The following is a 27,638-nucleotide window of genomic DNA, read 5'->3' as shown; positions in this document are numbered from 1 at the left end:
TTCCAAACTGGGGCTGTTGAATGTATCACAGTAAACCGCTAACGTTGCTGCAAAGCTTGTGGACGATGCTGTCTGATTGTGGTTGTCTCTCGCTGGCGTTGTCGCTAGAAAAAATGTGGTTTCTGGCGTTGGAGCTACAGACTGTAGATAACCGCAGTTCACTAAACGGCCACTGGTGTCGCTATTAACAACGTTTTTCTTAAAGTTAAATATAGAAGCTTTAAATATATTATGTTGGGATTAGCAAAGGAGGGATTTTAGCTTTAATATAAGGTCAACCGCTGGAAGTCAGGAGAACAGTTTTAATTCAGTTTTTTTGTTAATAAACTGCACGTTGTTGTGGCCAACGGGACCTCAGAACTGGTTCATTTTGAGGCCGGTCGACCTCGGATGCTGCAGGCGGTGACGTCCTAAAGGTAACCGTTACTGTAAGGACAGGATGTGTCAGGGAGGAGGAAGAGGAGGAGGAAGAGGAGGAGAGTCTGTGACAGCGGAGGAGACAGAGGAGCAACCGACCTTCTGTTACTGCACAGCGACACACGCAGCTGCTCTGTGTTTATGCTGAGTCCTCACAAGGTTGGAAAAGACGAGAGGACGCGGGGAGAGTTTAGTTTTGTGGTCAGGATTAGGTTTAAATTGGAGTGGGATTAAACGTAAATTCACTTTCATTACAGCCTCAAGGGCAATGCACACGATTCCTTCATCACATCCTTTTTTCATTTCAGTAAAAGTAACATCGGCTCTGTTTGTTGTTGTTGTCCTGACGTGCTTTCGGTTTGACTTCCTGGTTTCACCGAGAGCGACATTAGGCAGAATTAAAGAATAAAAAACCATTATTTCACTTTAAATATTAGTCAGTTTCTGTCTTTTATTTATATAATATATAGTAGACTTAGACTTAGACTTCACTTTATTGATCCCTTTTGGAAGACTCCCTCAAGGAAATTGAATTTCCAGCTGCTTAAAAACACTTATATAGAAAATAAATAGAAAATAAAAGAGGTATAAAAAAATACAGTATAAGATAAACAATGAACTCTTAGCTAAATATAGAAGTAAACAATGTTACAGGTGTTGATATTATATGAGGCCAAAGGTAATAATAATGAGGTTAAAGTGAGGGGAAAAACTACTTTACACCCTCAGACTGATAGTGATATTACGGCTGTTTGTGGTTAAACTAAAGGTCTATCTCTGTAGGGATCCTTTCCATAATGCTGTCAGACACTGACAATAACAACCTGAGTCTGTCAGTGGAACAAACAACAACAACAACTGTTAGTGGAACAAACAACAACAACTACTGTTAGTGGAACAAACAACAACAACTACTGTTAGTGGAACAAACAACAACAACTACTGTTAGTGGAACAAACAACAACAACTACTGTTAGTGGAACAAACAACAACGACTACTGTTAGTGGAACAAACAACAACGACTACTGTTAGTGGAACAAACAACAACGACTACTGTTAGTGGAACAAACAACAACAACGACTACTGTTAGTGGAACAAACAACAACGACTACTGTTAGTGGAACAAACAACAACGACTACTGTTAGTGGAACAAACAACAACGACTACTGTTAGTGGAACAAACAACAACAACGACTACTGTTAGTGGAACAAACAACAACAACAACTACTGTTAGTGGAACAAACAACAACAACGACTACTGTTAGTGGAACAAACAACAACAACAACTACTGTTAGTGGAACAAACAACAACAACTACTGTTAGTGGAACAAACAACAACTACTGTTAGTGGAACAAACAACAACTACTGTTAGTGGAACAAACAACAACAACAACTACTGTTAGTGGAACAAACAACAACTACTGTTAGCGGATAAACTTAAAGTGTATTTAGTGTAACTCCAGTTTGCAGTGTGTTTTAAGGATTATCTGGTTGGTAAAATTACTAGTTTTGTCAATGGAGTCTGGTGGGAACCTGTTGTTTTGGTTTGAGATGCTGATATATATATTTAACCTTTTAAGATTTGAACCCAGGTTGACTGTCAGAATTATTCCCAGCTAATCATGCAGGATGAAACCAGCATTAACCGTACATACTCCTGCATGCGCTGGCAAACAAGGTGACATTTTAATTTAGTTTGTGACCTTCACTTTTGGAAAACTCCAGTCAAACTGGCGGCGAGCATATTGTGCACACAGAGAGAAAAAGCAGGTCAGCGGGTGCAAGTTTGGGAAAACGCTGTAAGGAAAAGCAATGAAATGCATCACTCCCCGAAAGCTTCAGCGGCGAGGAAAAAGAGATGAATGGCTCCTATTAGAGCGCGGCTGCTTGAGAGGGAAAGTGATATTCAGCCGAGGAGGTGATGAAGGTGAGAGGAAGTTAAGACTATTAGAACCAAGACTGATTAAAATAACGTCTGTGTCCTGAGACAAAGTTAATCATCCCTCCTCCTCCTCCTCGGCGAGGGAACACACAGAAACCTGAAACCGGAGCTTTCATGGCCGCCGCGTGACCACCAAAAGTGTCGTTTCTGTCATACCGGCGTTAATCATCTCGTCCTCTCAACAACTTCAGGTCATGGAGATAAAAAGCACACGAGAGAGAGACAGAGAGAGAGAGAGAGAGAGACATCTGGAAACCATTCAGGGAACATGTGAATCAAGATTTTAGGTTTATATGTGACGACCTGAGGTAGTTGTTGGAGCCAGGAGCTTAAAGACGCTACAACGTACAGCTTTAAAGGTCGTATAAGAAAATGCACCGCTGCTGCTAACGTTGGCTCAGCTTGTTTCTCTGATAACTTAAGATCCAGACGTCTGATAAAACTAAAATCCTTCATCGGGTTCAAATCTAGAGTTAAAAAGCTCCAAGATCTAAACAGTGTATGGTAACAATGTGGCTAACAGCTAACAGACTGCAGAACTCTGTAAACGGAGCTCCGCCTTCTTTAACCGCCACTGTCAGGTTTCTCTCTCGGGACACAGATATTATTTAAATGAGTCTCTGAGCCTCCAGATCAACATCAGCTCCAACAAAAAGACACTTTCTTAATCTTAATAACGCGACTTTGCTTCGTCTCCTGCCCCGACAGCAGAGGAGGTGATATCCTCATCAGCTCAGAGGGGACGAGTCTTAATAGATGAGCTTCCTCCTCTGGTTCCCGCCGGCTGCAGAGACATTAAACATTATGTAATGTAGAGAAATGTGCTGGTATCAAACATCTGGACCGAGGAAGGAGAAATGGTCATATTCCTGCAGCTGGATGCCAAAATAATACTGTAAAATAACAGAAAATAACTGTAAAATAACAGAAAATAACTGTAACTGTTATTAAAATACATTTTTTAGCTTTGATTGTGTTTATCTTTTTAATGTTTAATTAAAGATATTTACACAATAAAACCAGTGCTCTATAAATCCAGGTGAACTCTGCTATAATACAATAATCAGACTAACATTTACAGCAGAGTGCTGTTATTATTGGATTGTTATTATTTTAATGTGAATGTTAAAAGTTATAGAAGTGTAATAAAAGTCATTATCTGTGAGATTACAGTAATTATTGCTGTTTACACTGATAACAACTGTATTTGGACAGTTTACCAATGCTTATACACTGATACACAACATTTATAGTTTATAGTAGTTCTTCAACATATCTGTCAGTTAACTAACTAATACATTAAAATTACACAAATACTTTATACTGTAATTTTATATGATTTTCTAAATGAATTAACAGTATTAAACTTTAATATACAAACAAATATGTGTGTGTAAAGATTAATTAATCAGATTCTCTGCAGCTCTACAGTTCGTCATTATAACGCTGCTCATTTACCTTTTTTATTAAAACATATTGTTAATATCTGGATTAATTGTGAAGCTCCAGTGTGAACTTTTAATTAATTTATGTGTTTACGTGAGCAGGCTTGTGAACTTTAACCTTTTATTTACTGACATTATAAATGCACCAATCGTCACATCAAACCCCAGAGCACCAGAAAAACAACATCTCTGCCGCCGCCGCCACCGCCACCAGGTCCTCAGCCCTCGTCGCTCCGGCACTGAACCATAAAGCTTTACAGCAGATTGTTCAAACTGTGCAGCTTTAATACGTCGACACACAGTGGAAACATTCGTCCACTCAGATGTTTCTGAGATGGTTATCAAAGTCACAGAGGTCTCACACACACACACACACACACACTCAGTAATCATATGATGATAAAGCGTCAATCATTGCAGCCAATCAGACGTCGCTGCCAGCTCGTTTGTCCAATACCATCGAAGGGATCTTTTATTTTTTTGTCTGTCTGGCTCAGCTGGTGTTTCTGTGTGTCTGTGTGTCTGTGTGTGTGTGTGTGTGTGTGTGTGTGTGTGTGTGTGTGTGTGTGTGTGTGTGTGTGTGTGTGTGTGTGTGTGTGTGTGTGTGTGTGTGTGTGTGTGTGTGTGTGTGTGTGTGTGTGTGTGTGTGTGTGTGTGTGTGTGTGTGTGTGTGTGTGTGTGTGTGTGTGTGTGTGTGTTATTCAAATCTTCCCTCTTCATGGAAAACTACCAGACACAGACCTGTTGATGCTTTGCATTCACTCTGGGGCAGTTTAAAGGAACAGTCTGACATTTTGGGGAACTGCGCAGAGCGGCAGCGAGGAGGGAACTTCCTCTGTGGTGGTTATAAAACAGCGGTGGCGTCACCGGCAGCAGCGTAACGAGTCCGGTTATAGAAGATGAATTATAATAGGATGCTAACACAGTGATAGACGGGATTATTTAACCAGAAATTAAGATTAAAACACACCTTCACACACATGAAACCATCGTTTTATGAGTGACGATGCACCGAATATACATTATAATACATCTGTTTGAGTTATTGTTGAGTTTATATGATCTAAACTTTACTGTTGCGGCTCTAGAAACATTATTTTAGTTCCATTTAATATAGAAATGATCTTTAATCCAGTTCAGTCTCTCTCCCGTTGGTCCACTTTAAGAGTTTGGTTCATTTATAATCGACTATACATGAAAACTTTATTATTTTATTATAATTAAATCATCCTTTCATATTTGCTCAGACAGAGAGAGGACAAGAACTCAGTGACCTTCCTCATCAGGACTCTTTAATACCTCAACAGAGACCTGAAGTTAAGAGTCAAAGAATGAATGAAAAAATAAAATCCATAGTGTGTGTGTGTGTTGTGTCTGTGTCTGTGTGTGTTGTTTTGTGTGTCTGTGTCTGTGTGTGTGTTACAGTGTTATTCAGCCCTGAGCTGCAGCAGCTGGTGACTCATCGACAGATCCATTCACACTTTCAGCTCACTGGGGAAACTGCAGTGTGTGTGTGTGTGTGTGTGTGTGTGTGTGTGTGCACATGTTCAACAGATGTTCATATTAATGTTTGTTCTCTGGAGACTGAAGTGGTAAATGTCTTCGTCTGTCTGTCTGTCTGTGGAGGAGGAAGTCGATTGTTGTTGGGCAGAAGAGGACAGACACTGTGTGTGTGTGTGTGTGTGTGTGTGTGTGTGTGTGTTTGTTTCTATCAGCTGATATCTGTGAATGAACACACTCCTGGTTTACTTCCTGTTCCCAGTTATAAGTATGACTGAATATGTGAATGTAGATGTGTTCAGGGTTTCTGTGTCACGGGGAAACAACGTTTTTTTTAGGTGCCACGCCACGAGCACGCCATTCATCAAAAGCTAGCAAATATCACGACCTTTAACCGTGAAGGTCTTTAGATCGAACTCTCCAAATCTGAAGTCGATCTGATGAATTCTCTTGGAGGAATTCATTAAAATACAAACGGTGAAAAGGACGCCAAAATTGCACATTACATTCCAAATGGCCGACTTCCTGTTGGGTTTAGGATTTGGCTCCAAGAGGCTTTTTTGTGAATCTTTAAGTGATACACGTGAGTACCGATTTTCATACATATCAGTGAAACGGGACGCCGGGGCTGCTTTTTTAAAATTGTTTTAGTTAGCTTTTAGCTGTTGTATGGCAAAATGTCGAGTTTTGACGCCACGCCACGGGTACGCCACGCCGTTCACTGAAAACTCATAAGTAGCACAACTTTTAATCCTGGAGGTTTTAAGAATGTACTCGCCAAATCTGAAGTCGATCTGATAAATTTAATTATTATTATTATTATAAATTAAATGATGCGATTATTTAATTTATTGTTTCTAAAACTTATTAAACTAATGAAAGTGATTGATCCTTAAATAAAAACAATACATATTGGGACTGAAGAGCCTCACTGATGCAGACAGACAGCGACCTCGTAACTCACACATCACACTCACACACACACACACACACACACACACACACACACAGAGTCCCCAGGTGGGAGTTTGGAGGATGAGGCCTTGGCCTGATCAGCCTCCTGTGGGGCAGGAGGAAGCGCTTGATTTATGAGTCTGAGAGGCTGGAAGATCTCAGGTGGAGAGACACACACACACACACACACACACACACACACACACACACACACACACACACACACACACACACACACACACACACAAGTGTTTTTGATCTGAGGAAGGAAGAGGAGGAGATAGAAGTGTTTTAAAATGAAGATAAACTCACATTAACAATAACTACTGTATAAGCTGATTATGGATCAGAGCGGCGTGTTCTTCGTCTCTCTGGTCGTCAAACAACAAATTATTAATAACTTTAATCCTTAATATAATTTAATTTAATTTATTCTGCAGTTTAATATGGAGCCTTATGGAGACTGACTCACTGCTGGAGCCAGCCTCTAGTGGCTGTTAGAGGAACTGCAGGTTCTTGTTTCTTCAGTGTTGGCGTCATTTGCAGCCGCAGAGGTTAACGCTTGATTTTCACATCCATCAGCACTGAAACAACAAGAAAACCTCAAAATATCTTCAGTTTTCAACCAACAACATGGATTCTGCAGTGTGAAACATTAATGACCACAGTGTCTCCGTGTGAGCGGCAATACGTTTTCCAAAAGCTGTATTTATTTATTTATTTATTTATTTACTTTGGCGTGTAAAACGTTTTGTTGTGGACGGAGGATTTCAAAGGAGCGTCGGCTGTGAGATCAGCTGCTGCGTCTGTAAATCAGGAGATAATTACACACAGAGCGAGAGCGACACACTGAATGAAAGATTTGTCCTCGCTCATGTAAATCTGTGTGTGTGTCGTGTGCGTGTGTGTGTGTGTGTGTGTGTGTGTGTGCGAGGTCTCTCTGCTCGGAGGATTTCGGATTTGTTTGCTTTCCTCCAGCAGCAAAGACTCAAACACGTTGAAGTTGGTTTTGTTTAAATGTTGACGTCCGCCAGGGTTGAATGTGCAGCCAGTTATTAGTTATTGTTCACTAAAACTAAAGTGAAAATTAAAAATTACTTATAAAACCAACTTAATTGATATACAAATATGCAGGAAATGTCTTTAAATTTAGTCCATGTCAACACAATTTATCACATAAGCCCCATATTGTGATTAAAAAACACTAAAATTAATTAAGTTTAATAAAAACTAACCTAAAACTTTCACATTTTTAATTTAAATATGAAATATAATAATAATAATACAAACTAATGAAGAATACGCCTATCAATCTACGGTACTACAGTATAATGGAGCACATGTTCATGTTTTCATCTATGACTAGACTTTATAAGTTCATTGGACTTTGAGGAGCATTGAGTGCAGAATATCAACTAAACATCAATGACCTCAAACTGATAAAAAAAACATGACAAAATGTCTGCAGAGTGACACATTTTACAACTTTAATGTCTCTTTAATCTTTTTCAACAAAATAAAAAAATCACTATCAAATAAATATGAAAAACATCAACATCAGAAAATTAAAGAGTAGATTCAGATTCAGATTTCAGGGCGCCCTGGTACCTCTCCTGTTTTAAATTCATCTTTATTAACTGAGGACCGTGTATAAAAACATTATTATAGTATTATTATTATTATTATAATAATAAATTACTTTAAATAAAGTCTCTATCGCGTCCCTCAGCAGGTGAAGGTCCCGTGATGTCAGGATGCCCCGAGTCCCAGCAGACCCGCCCTCTTCAGGAAGTGACGGAGAGGAAGTGATGGATGTGGAGCTGATTCTGGATCTGACCGAGTCTCCGCCGGAGGAGGACGAAGAGGATGAAGAGGAGGACGGCAGCTGGAACCAGGATGAAGACCTGCAGGGATGTGGACAGTGAGTGGACGGATCCTCATGAGTTCTTGATGCCGGACACTAAAGACGAATAAACGGCGTTGAATTTAAAAAAATATATAAATTAATTTTTTTATTAATATTGCAACTGTATTTATTTGTTTGTTTTAAATAAAATTTCTAATAATTCTCATATATAATATTCACAATGTAGTTTACGTTAGCTTCTAATAAACTATTTAAATTATTATAATTTTTTTTTAAAGCGTAAATTCAGGTTTGGTTCAGGCCCCGAACTGATGCTGATAGGTCGGGGCTCATTTTAAAAATATATATTTAACATTTTATTAATAATGCATATGACTGTATCTGTTACTTATTCATTTTTATAATAGTTTTCCTTATATACAAATATAATAATCACAATGTAGCTTGTTTTTAAACAGAAATTCGGGTCCCGGGCCCGAAACTGCTGTAATTCGTATGAGATAATATTGCATACAAGCTTGAAATAAACCGTTTAAATTATTATTAAACATTTGGGTTCAGGTTGTGTCCCAAAACCGCTGCCATGGTTCGGGCTCGGGTCTGTTCGGGCCTGAATATCCCAGTGTCCTAACAATGGGACCTAATTCTGGTAAAAAGCTGTTTGACTTTCTCTGTCTTTCCAGGCTGGAGAGGAGGTGGGTCCTCTGGCACGAGTTTATGAAAGAACACGCCCACCTGGACGCCTGGCTGCGATTGGCCGAGCAGACTGTCAGTTCCCATAACCCCGCCCACGTCACCTATGTCACTGCGAAGGAGGAACTGAGGAGGTTTGAGGTGAGGAAACTGAGAGATTACTGGTCCCAAGGATGAATTTACTTTAACAATTTAGGCCAAAAGAATCTATTCATAGCTGCTTGTTTTTACAGGAAATAAAGGAAGCAAACTCTAATTTCTATCTAATCATTCATTAAAACCTCGTATCTTTTTAAATTTTAAAGAGTGTTCATATATTTTCTTTGTGGCGGCGCCGTCAGAGAAAGACCAACCGGGGTTAGAGTGCAGTCGGGCTAAAGTTCAGTGGTGGGTTAAAGACATAATCCAGGCGAGCGTAAATATCTGTCAGCCGGTCGTAAAGCCGCAGCACTGATGTGTAAATCCAGTCGTTTTAAATCAGTAAGTTTGAGCGGGAGCGTCCGTCCCCGACCGACTGAGCAGCTGTAGATTCTCCTCGTTTGTCCAAATGAAATTCTGCTGTCAGCTCGGTCACTGCTGGGAAATCTGATCCACACCAATCTTCCTCTGCAGCTCCGGCACACACAGGAGGATTTTATTCCAGTATCAGTCACTGCTGGTTGGTGCAGCCGAGGAACGAGCACAAAAATCTGCAAAGCTAAACATAAATATAAAGAACACCTGGTATTAAAATGCCTTTTTTAAAAGCCTGTGCGTGAGGCGTTTGAGGTTGTGGTAAATCAGCCCCAGACTGCAGTTTTTCTGTCAGAGGACACTTTATAAACATTGTGTAACTCTTTCTACGACATATTCTTAATTATACGCCCCCTCTGGTGAATTCGGCAAATGTAATAAGTTATTCCTTTATTTGTATAAATAAATATTCCATTATATGTCCATTTGTCCCGGTGTAGGCGACTCTGTGTATAAATGAGTTGCTCACATTAGTTATTAATGTTATAAACGCGTTATCTGGTCAGATCTCGCCTTTACATTTACATCTGGTACATTTAATATATTCTTATTATCCTCATCCTCATATAGTGTCAAATTAGCCCCAGACTCCCTTAAAAAATCTAAAAAACCTAAAAAAGATTTTGGGTTTTTGTATCTGAAGAAACTTTATAAACTTTGTGAAACAATTCTGAATTATTTGTCTCCACTTGTAAATTCGGCGAATGTAAAACATTAATTTATCTTTTTATTTGTATAAAAATATACAATATACGTCAGTCTGTCCTGGGATCTCAGTTTTTAATGTTTAAGTAGAAGCTCCAGGTGAGTAGAGTGAGACTGTAACTGCACCGATAAGTCAATTAATTGATTAGTGGATTGACAGAAGAGGAATATTGATAATTGATAGTTTGTTTTTTTTCAGGGAGAAATCCTCATTTTGTGATCTCTTCGGATTAAATGCATTTCTTTGTCAAATATGATCATAAACTGAATATTTTGGGCCAATAAAAAGGATTTTTCACTATTTTCTGGCTCAAAGAACAGGATTAATTGATTAATATGTAGATTCATTCATTAATTAATAGATTGAATGATAGCGAATGGACAAAAAGTTGTTAGTTACAGCCCAACTATTATCAAACTCTCTGCACACATTTTGTACGTTGATTTAAGTTTAATTAGTTTTGAGTATCAGGACTCAACAGAAGAAAAAACTGATTTTTTAAAGTTATTTATTGCCCAACAGGATTTATGGGTAATGAAGTCCTCTTGCTCTTGTTGTTTTCAGCGACTGCGGCGCGAGGCGGGAGGTCGCCTTGTCCAGTTGGACGATCTGTCTCGGAGGAATCGAACGCTGACTCGGCTGTTCCAGGGCGCCATGCAGGCTCGGCTGCTGGCGTCGGCGAGGGAGTGCGGGCGGCGGTGGGACGACGTGAACACCAAACTGGAATCCATCACCGGGCGACTGAAGGTCAGAATTCCTCCTAATAAAACGTAAACTGTTTTTATTGTATTTCTTCTGTAATTTTTGTGATTTTTAACGTGTTTTTGTGCATTTTCATGTTTTTTATTTTTGCTGTATTGTTTTTGTATTTTGTTTTTTTTTGTGTTTTTACTGTATTGTTTTTGTTTACTGAGCTCATAAATCAAGTCGGAAGTCAGCTCATTTCTCATAAGACTCGATACTATCAGACCTCTTTTTGCAATCAGTGGGGTCGCCCCCTGCTGGCCGTTAGATAAAGACTGCAGGCGTTAACCGACTGTTTCTCTCTCAGCTCTTTGTGTCGGAGTGGGAGGAGTTCGAGGCGGAGAGGGAGGAGCTCGCTCTCTGGTTGGCCGACCTGGACGTCCGTCTGTCCGACGTCGATCACCTGACAGGAAACACCTGCGAGAAGCTGAGACGCCTCCAGGTGTGTGTGTGTGTGTGTGTGTGTGTGTGTGTGTGTGTGTGTGTGTGTGACAGTGATATATTCACCGTGTGTGTGTGTGTGTGTTTTCAGTCCTTCCAGCAGTGTGTGTGCGTGAACTCGGGCCGTGTGAACGCCCTCCTGCAGCGCGGCGAGGCGTTGATCCAGCGCAGCCAACCGACGGACGCTCAGCACGTAGAGCGCCGCCTGCTGGAGCTGCTGCGCCGCTGCAGCCTCGTCTACAACAACATCGCACGGACACACACCCGACTGCTGAGCATGAGACTGGTACACAACGATTATTTATTTATACAAAGATTTTAGTGAAAAATAGTGACCCTTTCAGTATAAAAGCTCCAACCTTAAAATAAAAAACAATGAGCCCAATAATAACGTAACTTTACAATAAGACTTAAAAGATTAATTAACATGAAAACTAACTTCTAATTTCTTGAAGTATTCTTGGAGACATTAAAGGTCATTACACCAGTGGATCTTCCACTAGGGGGCGCCATCGCTTCACAGGTGGTCGTAACGCCTTGATTTTAAAGTGTGAAAGAAAACTTTTAAAATGAACACAGTCTTTATCTCAGAATTGTATTCTTTTTTATTTATTTAATTAAATTTTTTATTCTACAGGCTCATTTATATGGTTGTTGTTGTTGTTGTTGTTGTTGTTGTACAGTAGCTCCGTTACCTAACTAACGAAAGTAGTTATTTTTTGGTATACATTGTTAAATATGGAAACAAAATAAGTTTAACTTTAACACTGACGACATCTTGTTTTTCATTTATTGTTGTTTTCTTCCTCCTCCTTCTCCTCTTCCTCCTCCTCGTCCTCCTTCTCCTCTTCCTCCTCCTCGTCCTCCTTCTCCTCTTCCTCCTCCTCGTCCTCCTCCTCATCCTCTTCCTCCTCCTCGTCCTCCTCCTCATCCTCTTCCTCCCCTTCCTCCTCCTCCTCCTCCTCGTCTTCCTCTTCCTCTCCCTCTCCCTCTCCCTCCTCCTCCTCCTCCTCCTCCTCCTCCTCTTCCTCTTCCCCCCCTTACTCTTTCTCCTCGTCCTCCTCTTCCTCTCCCTCCTCGTCTTCCTCTTCCTCTCCCTCCTCCTCCTCCTCCTCCTCTTCCTCCTCCTCCTCCCCTTCCTCCTCCCCCTCCTCCTCTCCTTCCTCCTCCTCGTCCTCCTCCTCTTCCTCCCCTTCCTCCTCCTCCTCCTCCCTCTTCCTCTTCCTCTTCCTCCTCCTCCTCCTCTTCCTCTTCCTCTTCCTCTCCCTCCTCCTCCTCCTCCTCCTCTCCCTCTTCCTCTCCCTCCTCCTCCTCCTCCTCCTCCTCCTCCTCCTCCTCCTCCTCCTCCAGGTGTTTGAGGAGGACTGGATTCTGGGTACAGACTCTGGTTGCCCCTCAGAGAGTCTGTTAGAGGAAGAGGGAGCTAAAGGTATTAAATACAGATATTAGATCAATAATAAAGAATTCAATCAATAATCAAACTTTTCCTCCATCTTCTCCTCAGAGCCACCCTCACCCGTTCACCTCTCTCCTCCTCCTCCCTCTCCGTCCTCGCCTACCCATGAGCACCTGGGGCTGGAGTGGGACCCCTCTGTCGATATCGGGCGTTCGGTCTCCCGTGACGACGCCGACTCGTCGTATTTCAGCTCCAACGCCGGTAGGAAGTGAACTTCACCTCCAGACAACAGTTAGCATCCGCAGGAAACTTCCCTTGAACTTTCCTGTCACACCTGGTGTCACACCTGGTTTCACACCTGTTTGCTATAATGAATATAAGTTGTTTTATTGTGTGTGTGTGTGTAGGTCTGTGTCTGAAGAGGCGGAGCTACCTCAGCTCCCTCGGCTCTCAGTCGAACATCAGCAACGACAATCAGGAAACAGATTTGGTGAGTTTACAACGAACATCTTCTTCTTTTTCTTCTTCGTCCTGATGAAAGTTAACATCAACATTTGGGGAAGAAGACGAGGAGAGAGATTTTATTTTTGGGCTGGGATGTAAACATTAATGCATCTTGGCTTTAAGACTACATTCTCTCTAAGGTGTTTCATTATTAGAGCGTAATGGACAAAGCAGAGTTCATTATCATCTTTATTGTCGCTGCCTGAACCCTCCGAGTCTTCTTCCCCAGAGTCCTGGTCGGAGCCGCTGGTCCGTGTAGCAACAGTCCTCTGATCCTTTGGTCCCGCTGCCTTCCAGCGTCTCTTTCTGACCTTATTTATTTTGACAGATTAGCGAAGAGGAGCTGAACTGACGCCACGTCGTCGCCTAAATGTGAACCACACCGTCTAATTTCAGTGAACACGCTCTGTTTTCCTGTTGTTCTGCTCTGACCCAGATGCTTCATGGCCCAGAGGCTCTGTCTGCCTGTCTGCCTGCCTGCCTGTCTGTCTGTCTGTCTGTCTGTCTGTCTGTCTGTCTCACACACTGATGTTTCAATACACCAGCTATCTAAAAGTGACGCTGGTTATCTTCTGCTGATTTATTGATGACGCCTGCAGGCGCCTCTGTGCGTCTTCTGTTTGTTTTTTTTAGCTTTTATTTTGGCGAGGTGAGGAAGTGGGGGAGTGTGTGTCAGCGGAGAGAAACTGAAATAAAGAGGTGGAAAAACAAGACTGGCGTCAATTGAATTTTGGGGATAAACAGAGTGTTCGTCTTCTGCTGCAGCTGCCTCCTCCTCCTCTTCCTCCTCCTTCTCCTCCTCCTCCTCTTTCTCCTCCTTCTCCTCCTCCTCCTCCTCTTTCTCCTCCTCCTCTTTCTCCTCCTCCTTCTCCTCCTCCTCCTTCTCCTGCTCCTCCTCCTCCTCTCTGCACTGTCGGTGAACCCTGAAGCTCAACAGGACGAGACAAACAGAGACAAAGACGTAAAACTGAATTATCATCTGATTGCAGCTGCAGCAAACACATCAAAGTGTTGTTTTTTTATTCTTTTATCTTATTTATTATCCGACTCATAAAGGCGTGATGTCAGCACGCCATCCTCCCCCGTAGGGCTCGCTGCCGCCTGCCCGGAGGACTCCATGTGGTTGTACTTCATTAAATCTGCGACCGTGTGACCTCGTCTCCGGTTGTTTGTACGCCGCGTGAATTCTGAACTCAAAAGACGTGCCTGCAGTGGTTTATGTGTGCCGCCACCGCCGCCGCCGCCGCCGCCACCTCTCACCTTAAACCTGTCTATTTCACGCTTCACCACTTTGACTTCGAGCCTTTAACATGTTTTAGCTTATTAACTACATCATGTGTACAATATTTACATCAGTAGTTCCCAACCTGATACCTTAAGGGACCTATTTTCTATCACAGCGTAATCTGACTATATTTTATTATTATTTTATATTAACAACAACAACAACAATACAACAATACAAAACACCTGAGAGAGAGTTTGTGTCAATCAGAGATGAGTTTTCCTGATATTTTTACACTATTTTCTGTCTGTATTATGTTTTTTTTTATCATTTCTAATAATAAAGTTTATAAATTTGAAATAAAAATCAAACCTTAAAAAAAAGTAAGTTAAATTAATAAACGTTTCCTCCCTGGAATGAATAAAGTGCTGAGATACAGACATACTGTTTTAAAGTTTTCTTACACCCCTCAAGAAGACCTCATGACCCCCTGTGATGCTTTGACGACCCCTAGTGGGGGTCCAGACCCTCAGGTTGGAAACCACTGATAAACTTCACTGTGTAGTTTTTAGCTTCAATCTACTTTATGTGATGTGATTTAATTTAATGATTCACTTCCTGTTTATTATCAGGTTTCTGTGCAGCGATTGGACGGATGGTTTGACCACGCCCACACCCGTGTCTTCTCGCCAGTGGCGATCCAGAGCGGCGGGACCCGGGTGAGCGGAGACCAGTGGGCGACCTCGACGCCCGACAGACAGGACAGCGAGCCGGTCGGCTTTGACGGCGGGCGTGTGAGGGCGTGGCTTGGAGATCAGAGCCCCGCCCCTCCAGAGAGGAAGACTTCCTGTTCCAAAGCGGTGCAGACGGACGGCGAGGTGAAGGTGGGTGGAGTCAACTTCAGTCACTTAAACTGTCCCGCTGTTTGTTTGATAAAAACTACAACGAGCGGCTGAACCTTTTTTTTAAAACATTAGACTTTATATTTCCAGTAGGAACCAATGAGCTCGGTGCCACAAAGAGGAAGTCAGACAGCATTAAGGGATGGACTAACGTGGTTGATTTGGGTCTTTACTATAGAATAACACCAGCTTTATCGTCTCGTATGGCTTCTTTTTTTGTTTTCCTGCAGAGTTCAGCATTAACATCCAGCACATGGTATCACATGAACATCATCTGTGTGTGTGAAAACTCCTGATCTGACTCCAGAGACATTCTCACGTACTCGCTCACTCGCTCTCTCACTGAGTAAATTTCTGACCTTGTGGAGACCAACTTTGTTATGGAAGTACGTGGATGACAAAATAATTGAATGAGCGCAAAACAGATTTGCAAGCTACGCTGAAAATGTGTCTGAAAGTCAACGATTGAGAGCGTTCAGCTGCAGGTTTATGAGTTAAGAGGGTGAAATCAATATATTTATATATCACACACTTGTTTCTAGCTACTTGTTTTACTAGCAAGTTTTAAAAGGACACGAAAATGGAAACCTCCTCCTCCTCCTCCTCCTCGTCCTAACCTCCTCCTCCTGTAGCAGGGAACACCAACAGACTCGGGGCGGCTGTGGCTCAGAGGCAGAGCAGGTCGTGGGTTCGATCCCCGGCTCCTGGTGCCACATGTCGAAGTATCCTTGAGCAAGATACTGAACCTCGAATTGCTCCCGATGCCGTGCATCGGTGTGTGAGTGTGTATGAATGTTAGTTTCTGTTCGATGGACTTTGCCATCACTGAGTGAATGTGTGTGAAAGGGTGAATGTGGCACGTAGTGTAAAAGCGCTTTGAGTGGTCGGAAGACTAGAAAGGCGCTATACAAGTACAGGTCCATTTACCATTTACCATTTACTCCCCCCGGTGCTCAGATACCAATCCGGAGTCAGGAGTGCTAGTTACATCGCTGACTGAGCTAACTAGATAACAGCAGCGGTTACTTGAGCAACAAGTAAAGCTGTCTGTCTCGTTACATATATATATATATATATATATATATATATATATAAAACTCGTTATTTTATTGTTCAGTTGCACCAAAATCAGAGAATAAAGTTCTTTTTGTACAGTAATTATTTTATTTTCCTAACTGTACTGTATCTGTAATATTTAATGTATCCAGCAGCTGTTTCTATTCCTTCTTATATCATCATTTTATATCAGTGAACCGTTTGAATGCATTTGAGGGAACCTTTGACTTTTGCTGTTATTTTAGCCAAACAAAACAGGGAAAAATAGAATTGTGGTGTTATTTTAATTGTTGTTTAACCTGATTATACAATGACAACAAGAATTAAATCTAATTTTTAAACATAATCTTGAGGAAATGGCCCCCAGACTGGCAGTTTTATTTTCTATTCATTCATTTCATTTGATAGCAACAGATACAGCTTTTTAGAATTGAATCACAATCACTCAACAAGCAATGTATCACAGTGTTTATAGCTACAGCTAATTTCCAATGCCTGTCAAGGGCCCTCAAAGTTTGAGATCAATGTATTACATTCTGCACTCAGAGTGCCAAAACTGAGAGCGAGCAGCTTTAACAATTAGGAGCCAGAGAAGCTCAGTTGATCGCTCACATGTAGTCACACAATTCCTCTTTCGGTCTCATACACAAGTCTAATTCTGCTCTTACAAATCTCTCAAATGTTGCAGCAGTCTTAGCAGTACACACATGTATTTGTCATTTACTTCCATACTTTTGTCCCCGGATGGCAGATGTGTCCTCACAGTGTGTGTTTAGAATCGTGTCCCCATAAGGTAATTAATACCAGCGTCTCTCACACACACTGTCTGTGTTTATCTTTCTCAGTTTATAGCATTGTAAAGCAAACACACACACACACTGAGTGATATCCTCTCTCACCAGGATCTCCATCAACATTCATAATCATCAGGCTTTATTTTCCTGTGCACAGCCACCTTTTGTAAAGATGGATTCCTGAATAACTGTCCTCTATCTGCCTTGACGTTTCTCTCTCCATCAGACTTCATTGGCCTTAGCCTTCATTTTCTCTCCCTCTCTCATTACCGGTGAGAGCGTCTATTTATTCTCCTCTTCCTCCGTCTCGTCCGCCGGTCCTCGGGCCGCCGAATGAATCCATAAAGTCTTGATTTATGCATCGAGTCTGGCTGCACTTTAACTGTCGCCATAAAAACGGGAGAGAAACACGACGACTTCCTCCTTTCCTTCCTTCCTGTTTACTTCCTCCTTCCCTCGTCTCAGTTTTTTCTGACTCACAACCAGTTAAAGAAAAGTGTCACAGTAAAAGTTTTTTAGGGTCGAAATCTGTCGACAGATTGCACGTACATTTGGCAATATGCGAGTTTGATTGAACGTGTGTTTGTGCGTAATAGCTTTGGCACTTTCTAATGGAGGTTCATTACTGACAAAACTATCGAGCGAGAACAAAACAAATTGGAGCAAGAAATCAACCTGCAAGTCCAGATTTGAGAGCAGCGGAGGAGAGAATCAAAAGTTTAATCAATGTTTTTACAGCAGCTCGTTCTCAATCTGAGAGACTGAGAGCAGAACAAACTGTCAGATTTTAATTTGAAGCATCTTTGGTGAAATTGTGCCCAGTTTTTGCTAAAATCAACGTCTGGAAAATATCTGTAGACTCTTGTCAGATACATCGTGGACCAAACACCAAATGTGACTCATTTGCAGACTTATTTGGGCCTAATATGGACCACTTTTGGCACATACAGCTTGGTTACGGTACCGGCAAGTGTTGTTTTAGTCAGACGAGAGTTCCTGGAAAATCAGAACATTTTAAGACTAGTTTTCCAGTCATGGAAATTGATTCAAATGACCAAATATGTTGGAAATGAATTCTGGAGTGTGTATTTTGTTTGAAACTCGGCTGTTGGTAAGAAAAACTGAGGTATGAACCTTTCAAAACTAGTTTACTGGATGCACCACTTGCAGCAAACTTTGGGCGTCAAATCGATGTTGGAAATGCTGCAGACGGTCACATCTACACTCTTACAGCCTGTTAATGATCAGATTTACATTTTTGTGGTTGATAATTGGTAATTGTACGCACAACACGTTCTACCTCTTCTTTTAACAGGCTAATAAGTTAAAAGATAAATCTTCTGTAAAATAATATACATTTGACTTGAGTTCAACTGTCGCAGCGGAAAATATTGGCTTTGGTGAGAACAGCCACAAAAGTGAGCTGAAATGTCCCATAAAGTCTGACCACCATTGTGAGATGAAACTCCTGGAAAATGTCCTTGAAAAGCTGGACGTAGAGGTTAAAGTGGGCGGGATTAATCGGAATCTGGCAGCTTCGACTAAGAAGTAAATAAATGTGATTGGTAGTTTCATGTCATGCAGCTTAGCGTTCCTTCAGTCAGAGGTCAGATTCTTGATTAGTTTTAACTGACTCTTTACTGGGTATTTTATCTCACAGTACAAACTAAAATTACAAAATTAAGTCAGTGTCATTTAAAATGAATAAAGCTACTTGATCAAGAATTTTTTTGTAACCTCTGGTTGTAATCATTCGTCTTGTCTACACTGTAAAGTGATTTCTTCCTAACACAGCGACTGAATCTACATTCCTCGTTCTGTACGTACGTTACATAAGTTGTGTTTCAATCAAGTACTTTAACGTAACTTACAATCTTCTCCTGAACTCAAATTGTAACCATTTCACAATATTAATCACGCTTTATTTTAAGAGTGTAACCGGACGTTGCTTATTTTTGGTTGCTAACCTGATCGCAGAGCATGGCCTGTTGAGAAATTTCCCTACAGGGACACCTACAGCAACGTATTCTGAAGCGAAGGCCACTCACCAAGCGGCAGTATTTGCCGATTTGGGAGTGAGAACGTGTTGTTAGAAGTATCTAGTGTGAAGAAGTTAAAACACTTGTTGTACAACGTTTTCCTCAATGAATACAAATCCTCTTAAATGTAATGAAAGGACTAAAATTAGTCTTAACGCAGCTTGAAGAGGACAATTTTTCATAGTCGGTATTTAGAGACCTGAAAGACTTGGACTTCCTCCAGAAGACATAAAATCAGCTCTGGATGTACCACAATGAGAGGAGAGAAAATTGCTGTATTTGGCAACTGACTCGTCTGTCACATATTAAACATATATTTATAGATGGGGTGAAATCAGGATTTTACACTCACTCACTAATTAGATTTCATTACCTTCAGACAGATGTCTGTATTTATCTGCTTGTTCTGTGTTAGTTTTACCTTGAAGGAAGCCAACGTCACCATGACAACACTCAACAGCCATTTCCTGACCCCGTCCCTTCACAGTCACGTGACCTAAACCCCTTGTGTGATTGGATGAAGCACCATTATCGATCAGAGCCTCTGGTGAGTTCTACTGTGTTTCTTTACTGCACTCTACTGCTTTTCTTGACTGCATCCTACTGCATTTCTTTACTGCAATCTACTGCGTTTCTTTACTGCATCCTACTGTATTTCTTTACTGCACTCTACAGCATTTCTTTACTGCACTCTACTGCATTTCTTTACTGCACTCTACAGCATTTCTTTACTGCATCCTACTGCATTTCTTTACTGTAATCTACTGCATTTCTTTACTGCACTCTACAGATTTCTTTACTGCACTCTACAGCATTTCTTTACTGCACTCTACTGCATTTCTTTACTGCACTCTACTGCATTTCTTTACTGCACTCTACAGCATTTCTTTACTGCATCCTACTGCATTTCTTTTGACTGTCCTAATTCTTTACTGCAGTAGTTCCTTTACTGCACTCTACTGTTTCTTTACTGCTACTGCTTTTTTACTGCAGTGTTTCTTTACTGCACTCTACTGTGTTTCTTTACTGCACCCTACTGCATTTCTTTACTGCACTCTACTGTTTCTTTACTGCACTCTACTGCGTTTCTTTACTGCACTCTACTGCATTTCTTTACTGCACTAACTGCGTTTCTTTACTGCACTCTACTTGTAGAACATCGAGTGATGGTTATCTTGGATTTTACTGGTAAACAAGATAAATCAGATGTTTGTGTTTTTTGGTTGCAGACGTTGTTGTTGTGACACATTATACAGTGTTGAGACTGCCAGACAATTTTATCACTTCACAGTAATTTAAGTGTCAAATATTAATGTGGTATTGATTTATCGATGGAAAATAACACACACAGCACCTTTTTTAGATAAGTTGTAGTAATAAGAAGTAGTGCCACTGATGCCCGAAAGGGAGAAATAATCTCTGTGCAGATATTTTCTTTAAAAGTTTGCATTTGAACGTAAGAAGAGTTGCCTGAAACCACTGTGGGTTAACAGGAGCGCTCTGTTCTTCAGGCTGAAGAAGAGCCGTCCTGTTGTGAAGAAGTTGAGCGTCTTCTCTCCGAACAAAGGTGAGAAAACACAGAAACCCTCAGAGATATAGACCGGCTGTAATTCGCAGGATGTTTCTTAAACCACAGAGATAAGCAGAACAGTGTGCTTTATGTTTAAGAAGAGAAAAACATGAGAAGGCCAACTAACATGGTTTTTATTTGATAATTAACAGGAATACTGTTTATATTCAGTTTACTGTGTTGCATTGCAAAAAACAGTTGAGCAAGCCTCAGTCACCTCCTCCTTTCCTATACTTGATGCTACGTGCTAGGCTAATCTATGTTGAAAAGAGAAACACATTTTGAAGATGCTTTAAAGATAAAAGAGACTCATGTATAGTCACATCTTAAGTTAGCTAACATTAGCTTTAAACTAAAAGCGTTAAGTTATCAGAGAAACAAGCTGAGCTAACGTTAGCAGCAGCTTGACGCGCAGCCCCTCCGGGACGTCCTTTGTCTGTCCAACAGCGTGGGAGAAGCAGTGATTTTTAAGGTGGAACTGAAGAAATCCTAACCGGGTAAAGACAGCAACTCCTATGATCCCATGCTGCTTCACCACTTTATCGAACTTTTGTTATTGTTTTTATGTTTTTTATGCTCTCTAGTGGCAGAAATTACAAATTGTACCTTTTAAGAGAGTAAAATGTTGCTTTACGAACCTTTATACCACCTTTATTCCAATTTTGGCTTCAGTTCCACCTAAAAACACAGATTTTTGGCTCCAGTAACTCATGAGGTAGATGTTCTTAAGGGTTAAATTTCCAGAGTTTTCTGACAAGGTTGAGCAGTCAAACAAAACACTAACACCTCTTCCTCCTCCTCCTCTGCAGCGTGACCTCCAGCAGCAGAGCCCCTTCCTCCCTGCTCTCCCCAGCCCTCCTCTGCCTCCTCCTGGCTGCAGCTCTGGTTCTCCTGGTCTGTCTGATCTGGGTCCTGGAGCCACCATGTCACCGCAGCAGCAGGTGGCGTCATAGCTTCCACCTGACGCTGAGGTACGTCAACGGGCCGCCGCCGACATGAAGACCTTCCAAAAACTCTAATAGAGTTTGGACAACGCACTTCTCTCAGGCTCTGCAGAACGGAGGTTTGAAACTCATCATGTAATGTCAACGATTTGCTCATTTCAACTAACCACCAGGACTCAAACATAGAAGATCTGACAGAAATCTGCAGGTTGAAAAAGCAGCATAAATAGGCCTTGAATCAAGAGTGTCAAAACATACTTTTATAATACCAGAAAACAGCAGTTCTGGATTCATTTCCCACCGTTAGCTAACTACAAATTAATCCCCTTCATGGGTTAAACTCAGGCTGATGTATTGTTTTAGTGCACACTTAACACTAACACTGACTGCCTTGTTCTGGAGCTTTTTCAATTAAAAAAATTACTCCAGAAAGAAAAAGCTACAGACTGGTCAAATCTAATTCATAAGTTGAAAACCTTTTAAAAAATACTGAAAATGTTAAAAATTGTGTCTGTCAGCAGCAACTTTTAGTTTTCAGTGAGAGAGTTTTTAGCCTTTTTGCTTACTTATGGCTTCTGATTGGAAACTAACTCCGGAAAACAGGAAACAAGACTATAATTCTACCAAGGGACCAAACTGATACCAAATATGTTGCTGATGCAGGCTAATTTTCTACCAAAGTAGTTTTGGTGCTTGAACCAGTTCTGTTTAAGATTCTTGGCGGTATCTAGCAAACCAGCCGGCGTTTCCATCAGTTTTGAGTGGAACCATTTTAATTGGATGCGACCTGTAGAATGTCATATGTTAATTCCAACTTTCAGTTTGAGTTGCTATAATCCTCAATTATGTTGACCATTAAATTACATTTGAAATATATTCAGCACGTTCTCATCCCAGGTTGTCCGACACAGTTTCGTCGTGCGTCTTACAAGGTACCCCTTAAATCGTAGCAGTTCCCATCCCTAAACACAAACCACAGTCTCCAAGTCCTATGTTTGACCCATCCATTGACCCCAAACACCTCCTTACACGGACTTTCTCACTCTTTATACGACACAACATGGCAATGAGAACAGATGTCTTTCCTACTGGGAACTAATGACATGGCGGAAAGTGTTTTCATTCAGTTTTACCCTTTGGTAGAAGAGTGTCCATACCTTAAAAGAATATACCTATAACAGAATGTATTTGAAGTAATGGGAAGTTGTAATAATTATATATTTTTATGTACCTCCTAAGAGTTTTGGTCAGTAAAAGAATTCATAAAGGCCTTATTTACCAGAAAGATGCTACGTTATTGTAGTAAAGGGGGAAAAGTCCTCCTTTCATGTGGCCTCACACGGGGCACCATAATACATTTCCTATAAGCTTACAACAGTGGACACAACCCCCGCAAACGGACTCGTTTTATTATCTGAATTTGATCCATTCGGTCCGACAGTTTGAAAAGTCTAAAAGAACTAAACAATGAAATCATTTTGTCCCCTTCATGCTAGTGGCGGGCTAAACTGGAAGTTAGCGACTTGGCCGGTGGTAGTCTTGACTTCATGCGCCACTGAGCAGCTTAATTAACCTGCCTCCAACGCTGTATCCAGTTGTCCCTTAAATACATCTGTAATGTTAGATCACTTTTTAGCGGTGGCCAGGCTAATACTGTCAGCTGGGTAGCACAAACAAAAAAAACTGTGTGCATACAATATGTAGCAGGGAATGGAAGTTGAATGAGGATTAATAATAGATGTATTTACGTGTAAATAAATAACATTGTTTATCTTAGAAACATTGATGGGGTTGAAAAAGTTTCTTATCCTGACTGGTTTATGTCTATTTTTCCAGATAGAAAGAGCACTAAACCTTTACGACTCATATTATTGTGTTAAAAATGTAATGAAGATAGTTATGACATGTTTAAACTGCTGTCTGTGCTAATGTAGCTAAAGCTAAAGGATGCAGCTAACAAGCTAGCTTAGTGCTTATGTTAAATGACTGTAACACTTTGCCATTCATGTCAAAATTATGAGATATTTTGTGCTTAATATGAATCACTACCTGCCTTGTTACACCTTGATAGCACTTGTATTTATAATTCATGATGTTTTGTAACAAGTTGTATGTCGTCTTATAGGGGAATGTATCAGAGTCAACATTTATGCTAAAGGACTTTATCTGTTTTATATGTTTTAGCCTATTAACTCACATATCTGCACATTACTGCTGACTTTTCCCCAGTGTTTACTGATGTAGTTTTTACCGGCTGCTTGCAGAGACTCGCTGCAGAGAGATCATCTATCACGGTTTATTGTAATCAAACTTGTGTCGTTGCATTTTTCTAAAGAACAATAATTTCACTTGGACCAATGTAAAAGCACGCAGGTGACGGATTATCTGTTTGCAGCTCGTTTCAAGTCTCTGCAAGTCGATGTCCAAAGACGCAGAAGCATTTGTGTTTTCAGTGTTTGCTTAAGCGGATGTGTTCAAACACGTCAGTCTGAACGCAATAACGGACACAAAGTGTAATGTGAGTTTTTAAGCCTTGAATTTAACATTGACTGCCTTTAAATGACCCTCATAAACAAACCATCAGAAAGAAGATTTCTCTATAATCTTTTAACGTCTGCCACCGGGTCGGATTCCCCTTGAGATCAATGAAACACGGCAGATAAACACGACTGATTTTGTCCACAAGGGGGCGCCAGAATCACCACAACAAAGTAATTTTAAGGGCTTAAAGTATATCTTAAGTTTATTTAAGGGGCTCAAACATAAAAAATAATCATCTGAAAGGAAAGAAGTGTGATGCTTTCTTGCTGTGGAACTCTGACTGATTTTTACTTTAACTAAAGAAGGTGCTTCCTGGTTTGTTGTTTTGTGTTAGAGGCAAGAGTTTCGGTTAACCAGCATCATGTCACAGCTGTTAAGAGGCTGTTTTCATCCATCAACCCAATGAATTTAGCTCTTGGTTTAGACAACAGTGCATCTTTCATTCAACAAAAATATCTCTTTTCATCTGATCATTGGACATATTTTCATTAAAAAGAGCAGTTTGTTTGTTGGTGCTGCTGCTGTGACATGATGAAAACCCAAATGTCTGACTTTCTCAGGGGAAGATGTCAGTCCAGGTTCCCTAAAAAGTTTATTTCAGGAGGATTAAACTGTAGTTAAACAGTCCGTCAATCGTGAAGACTGACAGAATAATTTAGAAGGGAACTTGGTAAATCAACTGCCATCTAAAACATTTCACTTTTTATTTCAGTAGATATTGTTTTATTGTTTAATATTTCAAAAACGGTGAATTGTTCTTGCTTTTCTACACGTGTTTGAACATAAATAAAAATAATTGTTTGTCATTTGGTTTTGTTTTTTGTCTGAAGAACCAAACTTCCAGGAAATGCAGAGAGAGTTTTATTATCTCAATAATTCTGACTTAACAGAGAGTATTTTAATTTTTAAATAAGTTTTATGTCTTTGCCTTGCAGAACTGAGGTTCAGTACAGACTGGAAATTAGTGTTTGCCTTCTTTAAAACCATCAACTTTAAAGATTTAATATACAAAATGTACTTCCACCAGCATCTTAAACCAAAAAGGAAACTCATTAAAAGCGTCTCTGTTAGTGTTTCCAACAATCACCAACTCTGGTCTGGTGGAAATAAATCCTTAATTCACAGACGTAGATGATAAAAACAGCAGTTTCAGTCGGAGCAGACCAGCTATGTAAGCAAACCACAGAGAGGCTGCGATACAACACAGGCAGAGGGAGAGAGACACCATGTGACTCTGTCTTTATATAGAGAACAGCTGTTAATGTTTATAATCTCATATATAAACTGTAACCGAACTTAACTTAGATCAGTCAACCATGAACTCTCTGATTCTTTTGGGTTTCAGAAACTCTTAATGATACAAAATGTTGTGTCGAGTGAATGTTTCATCGGGACAGAAATCTTCTTTAAACACAATCAACTCGCTGTTAACAATATTTTCACTGTTATAAGAGAGGCGCCGTTCTCTCTGTTGATGTATTTACTGTTTACATGTTCATACAACTTAATATTCTTGAAGTGAATATGATCTAAAATGCTGGCGGAGGCTGACAACTTCAAAATAAAACTCCAAATGTTCTGGGTAAATATATATTTTTGTTTCTATTTCTCAGTCCTTGCAGGAAGTTGTGATGTTGCAAAATCATTGTAGTTTCCTGTAAGTCACCAAACTGCTATTTTATTCTCACTGGAACATTTTGCATTCAATTTCTAATTTGAAAAAAACTGCAACTTTTTGTAAAATTTTCAGTTTCTTACGCAGTTTAATTGCATTTTTTTTTAAAGAAAATCTGCAGTGAAATCAGGTCATTGTAGGCTGCAACAACCCCCCAAAAAACAACCTGCAGATCCTGGATGGACCGCCTGCAGGTCGCATTAAACCGGAGCTACAGGTTTAAAGGTGATCCACCTCTTTACTCACTCTTCAGGTGAGTGACGGTGCGAGTGAATGACAGCAGCTCTTGCGATGTCTTACAGCAGATTTGCGCGCTGGAGCTCGTGCCGCGCACACGTGTCTGAAGAACGCCGAGTCACTGCGATCGGTGACACTGCTAATACAGTAAGCGGGATTAACAGCAGCCTCTTTGTGTGTGTAATTGGGCACGTTAAGCACATAGTGGGAAGTCGTTCCCATTGTCTGTCGGCAGGAGGTGTGTAGATCTACAGACACAAACCCAGTCAGGTTGTACTTTAACGTTCAGGAGGATGTTTATAGAAATTATTACAAGTACAGGCATCAATTTTGGGCATAAAAATTGTCATTTTAAGGATCTTTTGCAGGTTTTGTTCAAATATTTGGAGCTCTGAAGATTAAAAGCAGCCTTTCTAGGAATGTTAAAGATAGGAAGTCCAAAGTTGGAGTCTGTATCAATTGGTAATCATTATCTTGAGTAGAGTTTGTTCATTGAATATAATGTTGTGCATTCATGTAGGGAAAAATAACCAAAGGGGGTTTGAGGAGTGAATAAGTGCTTGATGCTATTCTGGAAATGAAAGACTGCTGCAGGGCGTCATGACAGAAGATCTTAAAAGAAGGTCGGCAGTTTTCTGTGTCGTGGTTTTAACTTTAACCATTTAAACAGGTGCCTCAAACGTTCACTGTAAAACCGGACAACATGTCTCAATAACAGCAGGAAGTTAACATAAATTAATCCTCCAAACAAACTGGAGTCACGAATTAAAATAAAATGTTTCTGATTTTATTTAAGTTGACTTTATGTCATTAAAATGCTATAGATGAGGACTTTTTAAAATGTAATTCTGTTTATTATTCATCATAAGCCTGAATATGCATCCAGATAATTCTTAATAATCCCCCAAAGTTTCTACAGGAGCCTGTAAAGGACAAACCAACATGTTTAAGGTGAGCTGTATTCAGTTGGTCCTGTAACATTCAGTCTTCATTGAGACACGTCTTAAAATCAAAGTCGCTCAAAAGAACTAAATACAGTTTGTGAGTAAGAACTCAGTCTGAGTCTGAGTTTATCCTCAACTTCCAACCCACAGACACCTAAAATGTTTTAATTATTCATATTCGTCATGTTTTTTTTATCGAGCCGAGCTCTTTAATGGTCTTTTATTGAAACGGAGGAGCCCCGACTTTTAAGTAAATTCCTCTAAAACTCATAAACTGAACTCAAATAACTGTCTCAGAGCTTTGTCTCTGTTTCCCTCGCAGCCAGACGACACAAGAACTCAGATTATATAATTACAGACCCGTCAAATAAAAGATTTAACTGTAGTCGCTCCTACACGCTTGTAAAGCGAGGGGTATTCAGTCGGTTGCAATCTGCAACTTCACCGTTAAATTCCACTAAATCAGTGGTTCAGGGACAAAAAAACACTGAATTTGTCTAAAAAAGAAGCCGATTAAATCTGTATATCAGGAACTTTACAATATGCAGAAAGCTGCAGTTCTGTGATAAAATATGTGACTAAA

The 27,638-nt window shown here is 40.4% G+C and overlaps 2 protein-coding genes across 5 annotated transcripts in view; both read left to right on the top strand.

The window, feature by feature from the left end:
- si:ch211-137a8.2 (uncharacterized protein LOC777613 homolog) overlaps positions 1–25,005 on the top strand; it is a 33,154-nt gene extending 8,149 nt beyond the window's left edge. For 2 of the 4 annotated variants that reach the window (XM_051399651.1, XM_051399652.1), the window contains exons 2-13: positions 7,994–8,185; positions 8,815–8,965; positions 10,608–10,790; positions 11,095–11,229; positions 11,320–11,514; positions 12,579–12,657; positions 12,733–12,885; positions 13,032–13,114; positions 14,986–15,237; positions 19,560–19,691; positions 20,638–20,711; positions 21,524–25,005. In XM_051399651.1, the coding sequence (XP_051255611.1) occupies positions 8,019–8,185; positions 8,815–8,965; positions 10,608–10,790; positions 11,095–11,229; positions 11,320–11,514; positions 12,579–12,657; positions 12,733–12,885; positions 13,032–13,114; positions 14,986–15,237; positions 19,560–19,691; positions 20,638–20,711; positions 21,524–21,713 (1,794 nt within the window). In that variant the 5' untranslated portion in view covers positions 7,994–8,018 and the 3' untranslated portion in view covers positions 21,714–25,005. The remainder of the gene's footprint in view (positions 1–7,993; positions 8,186–8,814; positions 8,966–10,607; positions 10,791–11,094; positions 11,230–11,319; positions 11,515–12,578; positions 12,658–12,732; positions 12,886–13,031; positions 13,115–14,985; positions 15,238–19,559; positions 19,692–20,637; positions 20,712–21,523) is intronic. The other 2 variants (XM_051399655.1, XM_051399654.1) reach the window with 2 other exon arrangements.
- capns1b (calpain, small subunit 1 b) overlaps positions 1–27,638 on the top strand; it is a 161,682-nt gene that overhangs the window by 32,722 nt on the left and 101,322 nt on the right. The window lies entirely within an intron of this gene.

This window comes from Dicentrarchus labrax, unplaced genomic scaffold (assembly GCF_905237075.1).
Source record: "Dicentrarchus labrax unplaced genomic scaffold, dlabrax2021, whole genome shotgun sequence".
Lineage (NCBI taxonomy): Eukaryota > Metazoa > Chordata > Actinopteri > Moronidae > Dicentrarchus > Dicentrarchus labrax.
The sequence above is the reverse complement of the archived record's forward strand: the minus strand, read 5'-3'. Positions and strand labels throughout refer to the sequence as shown.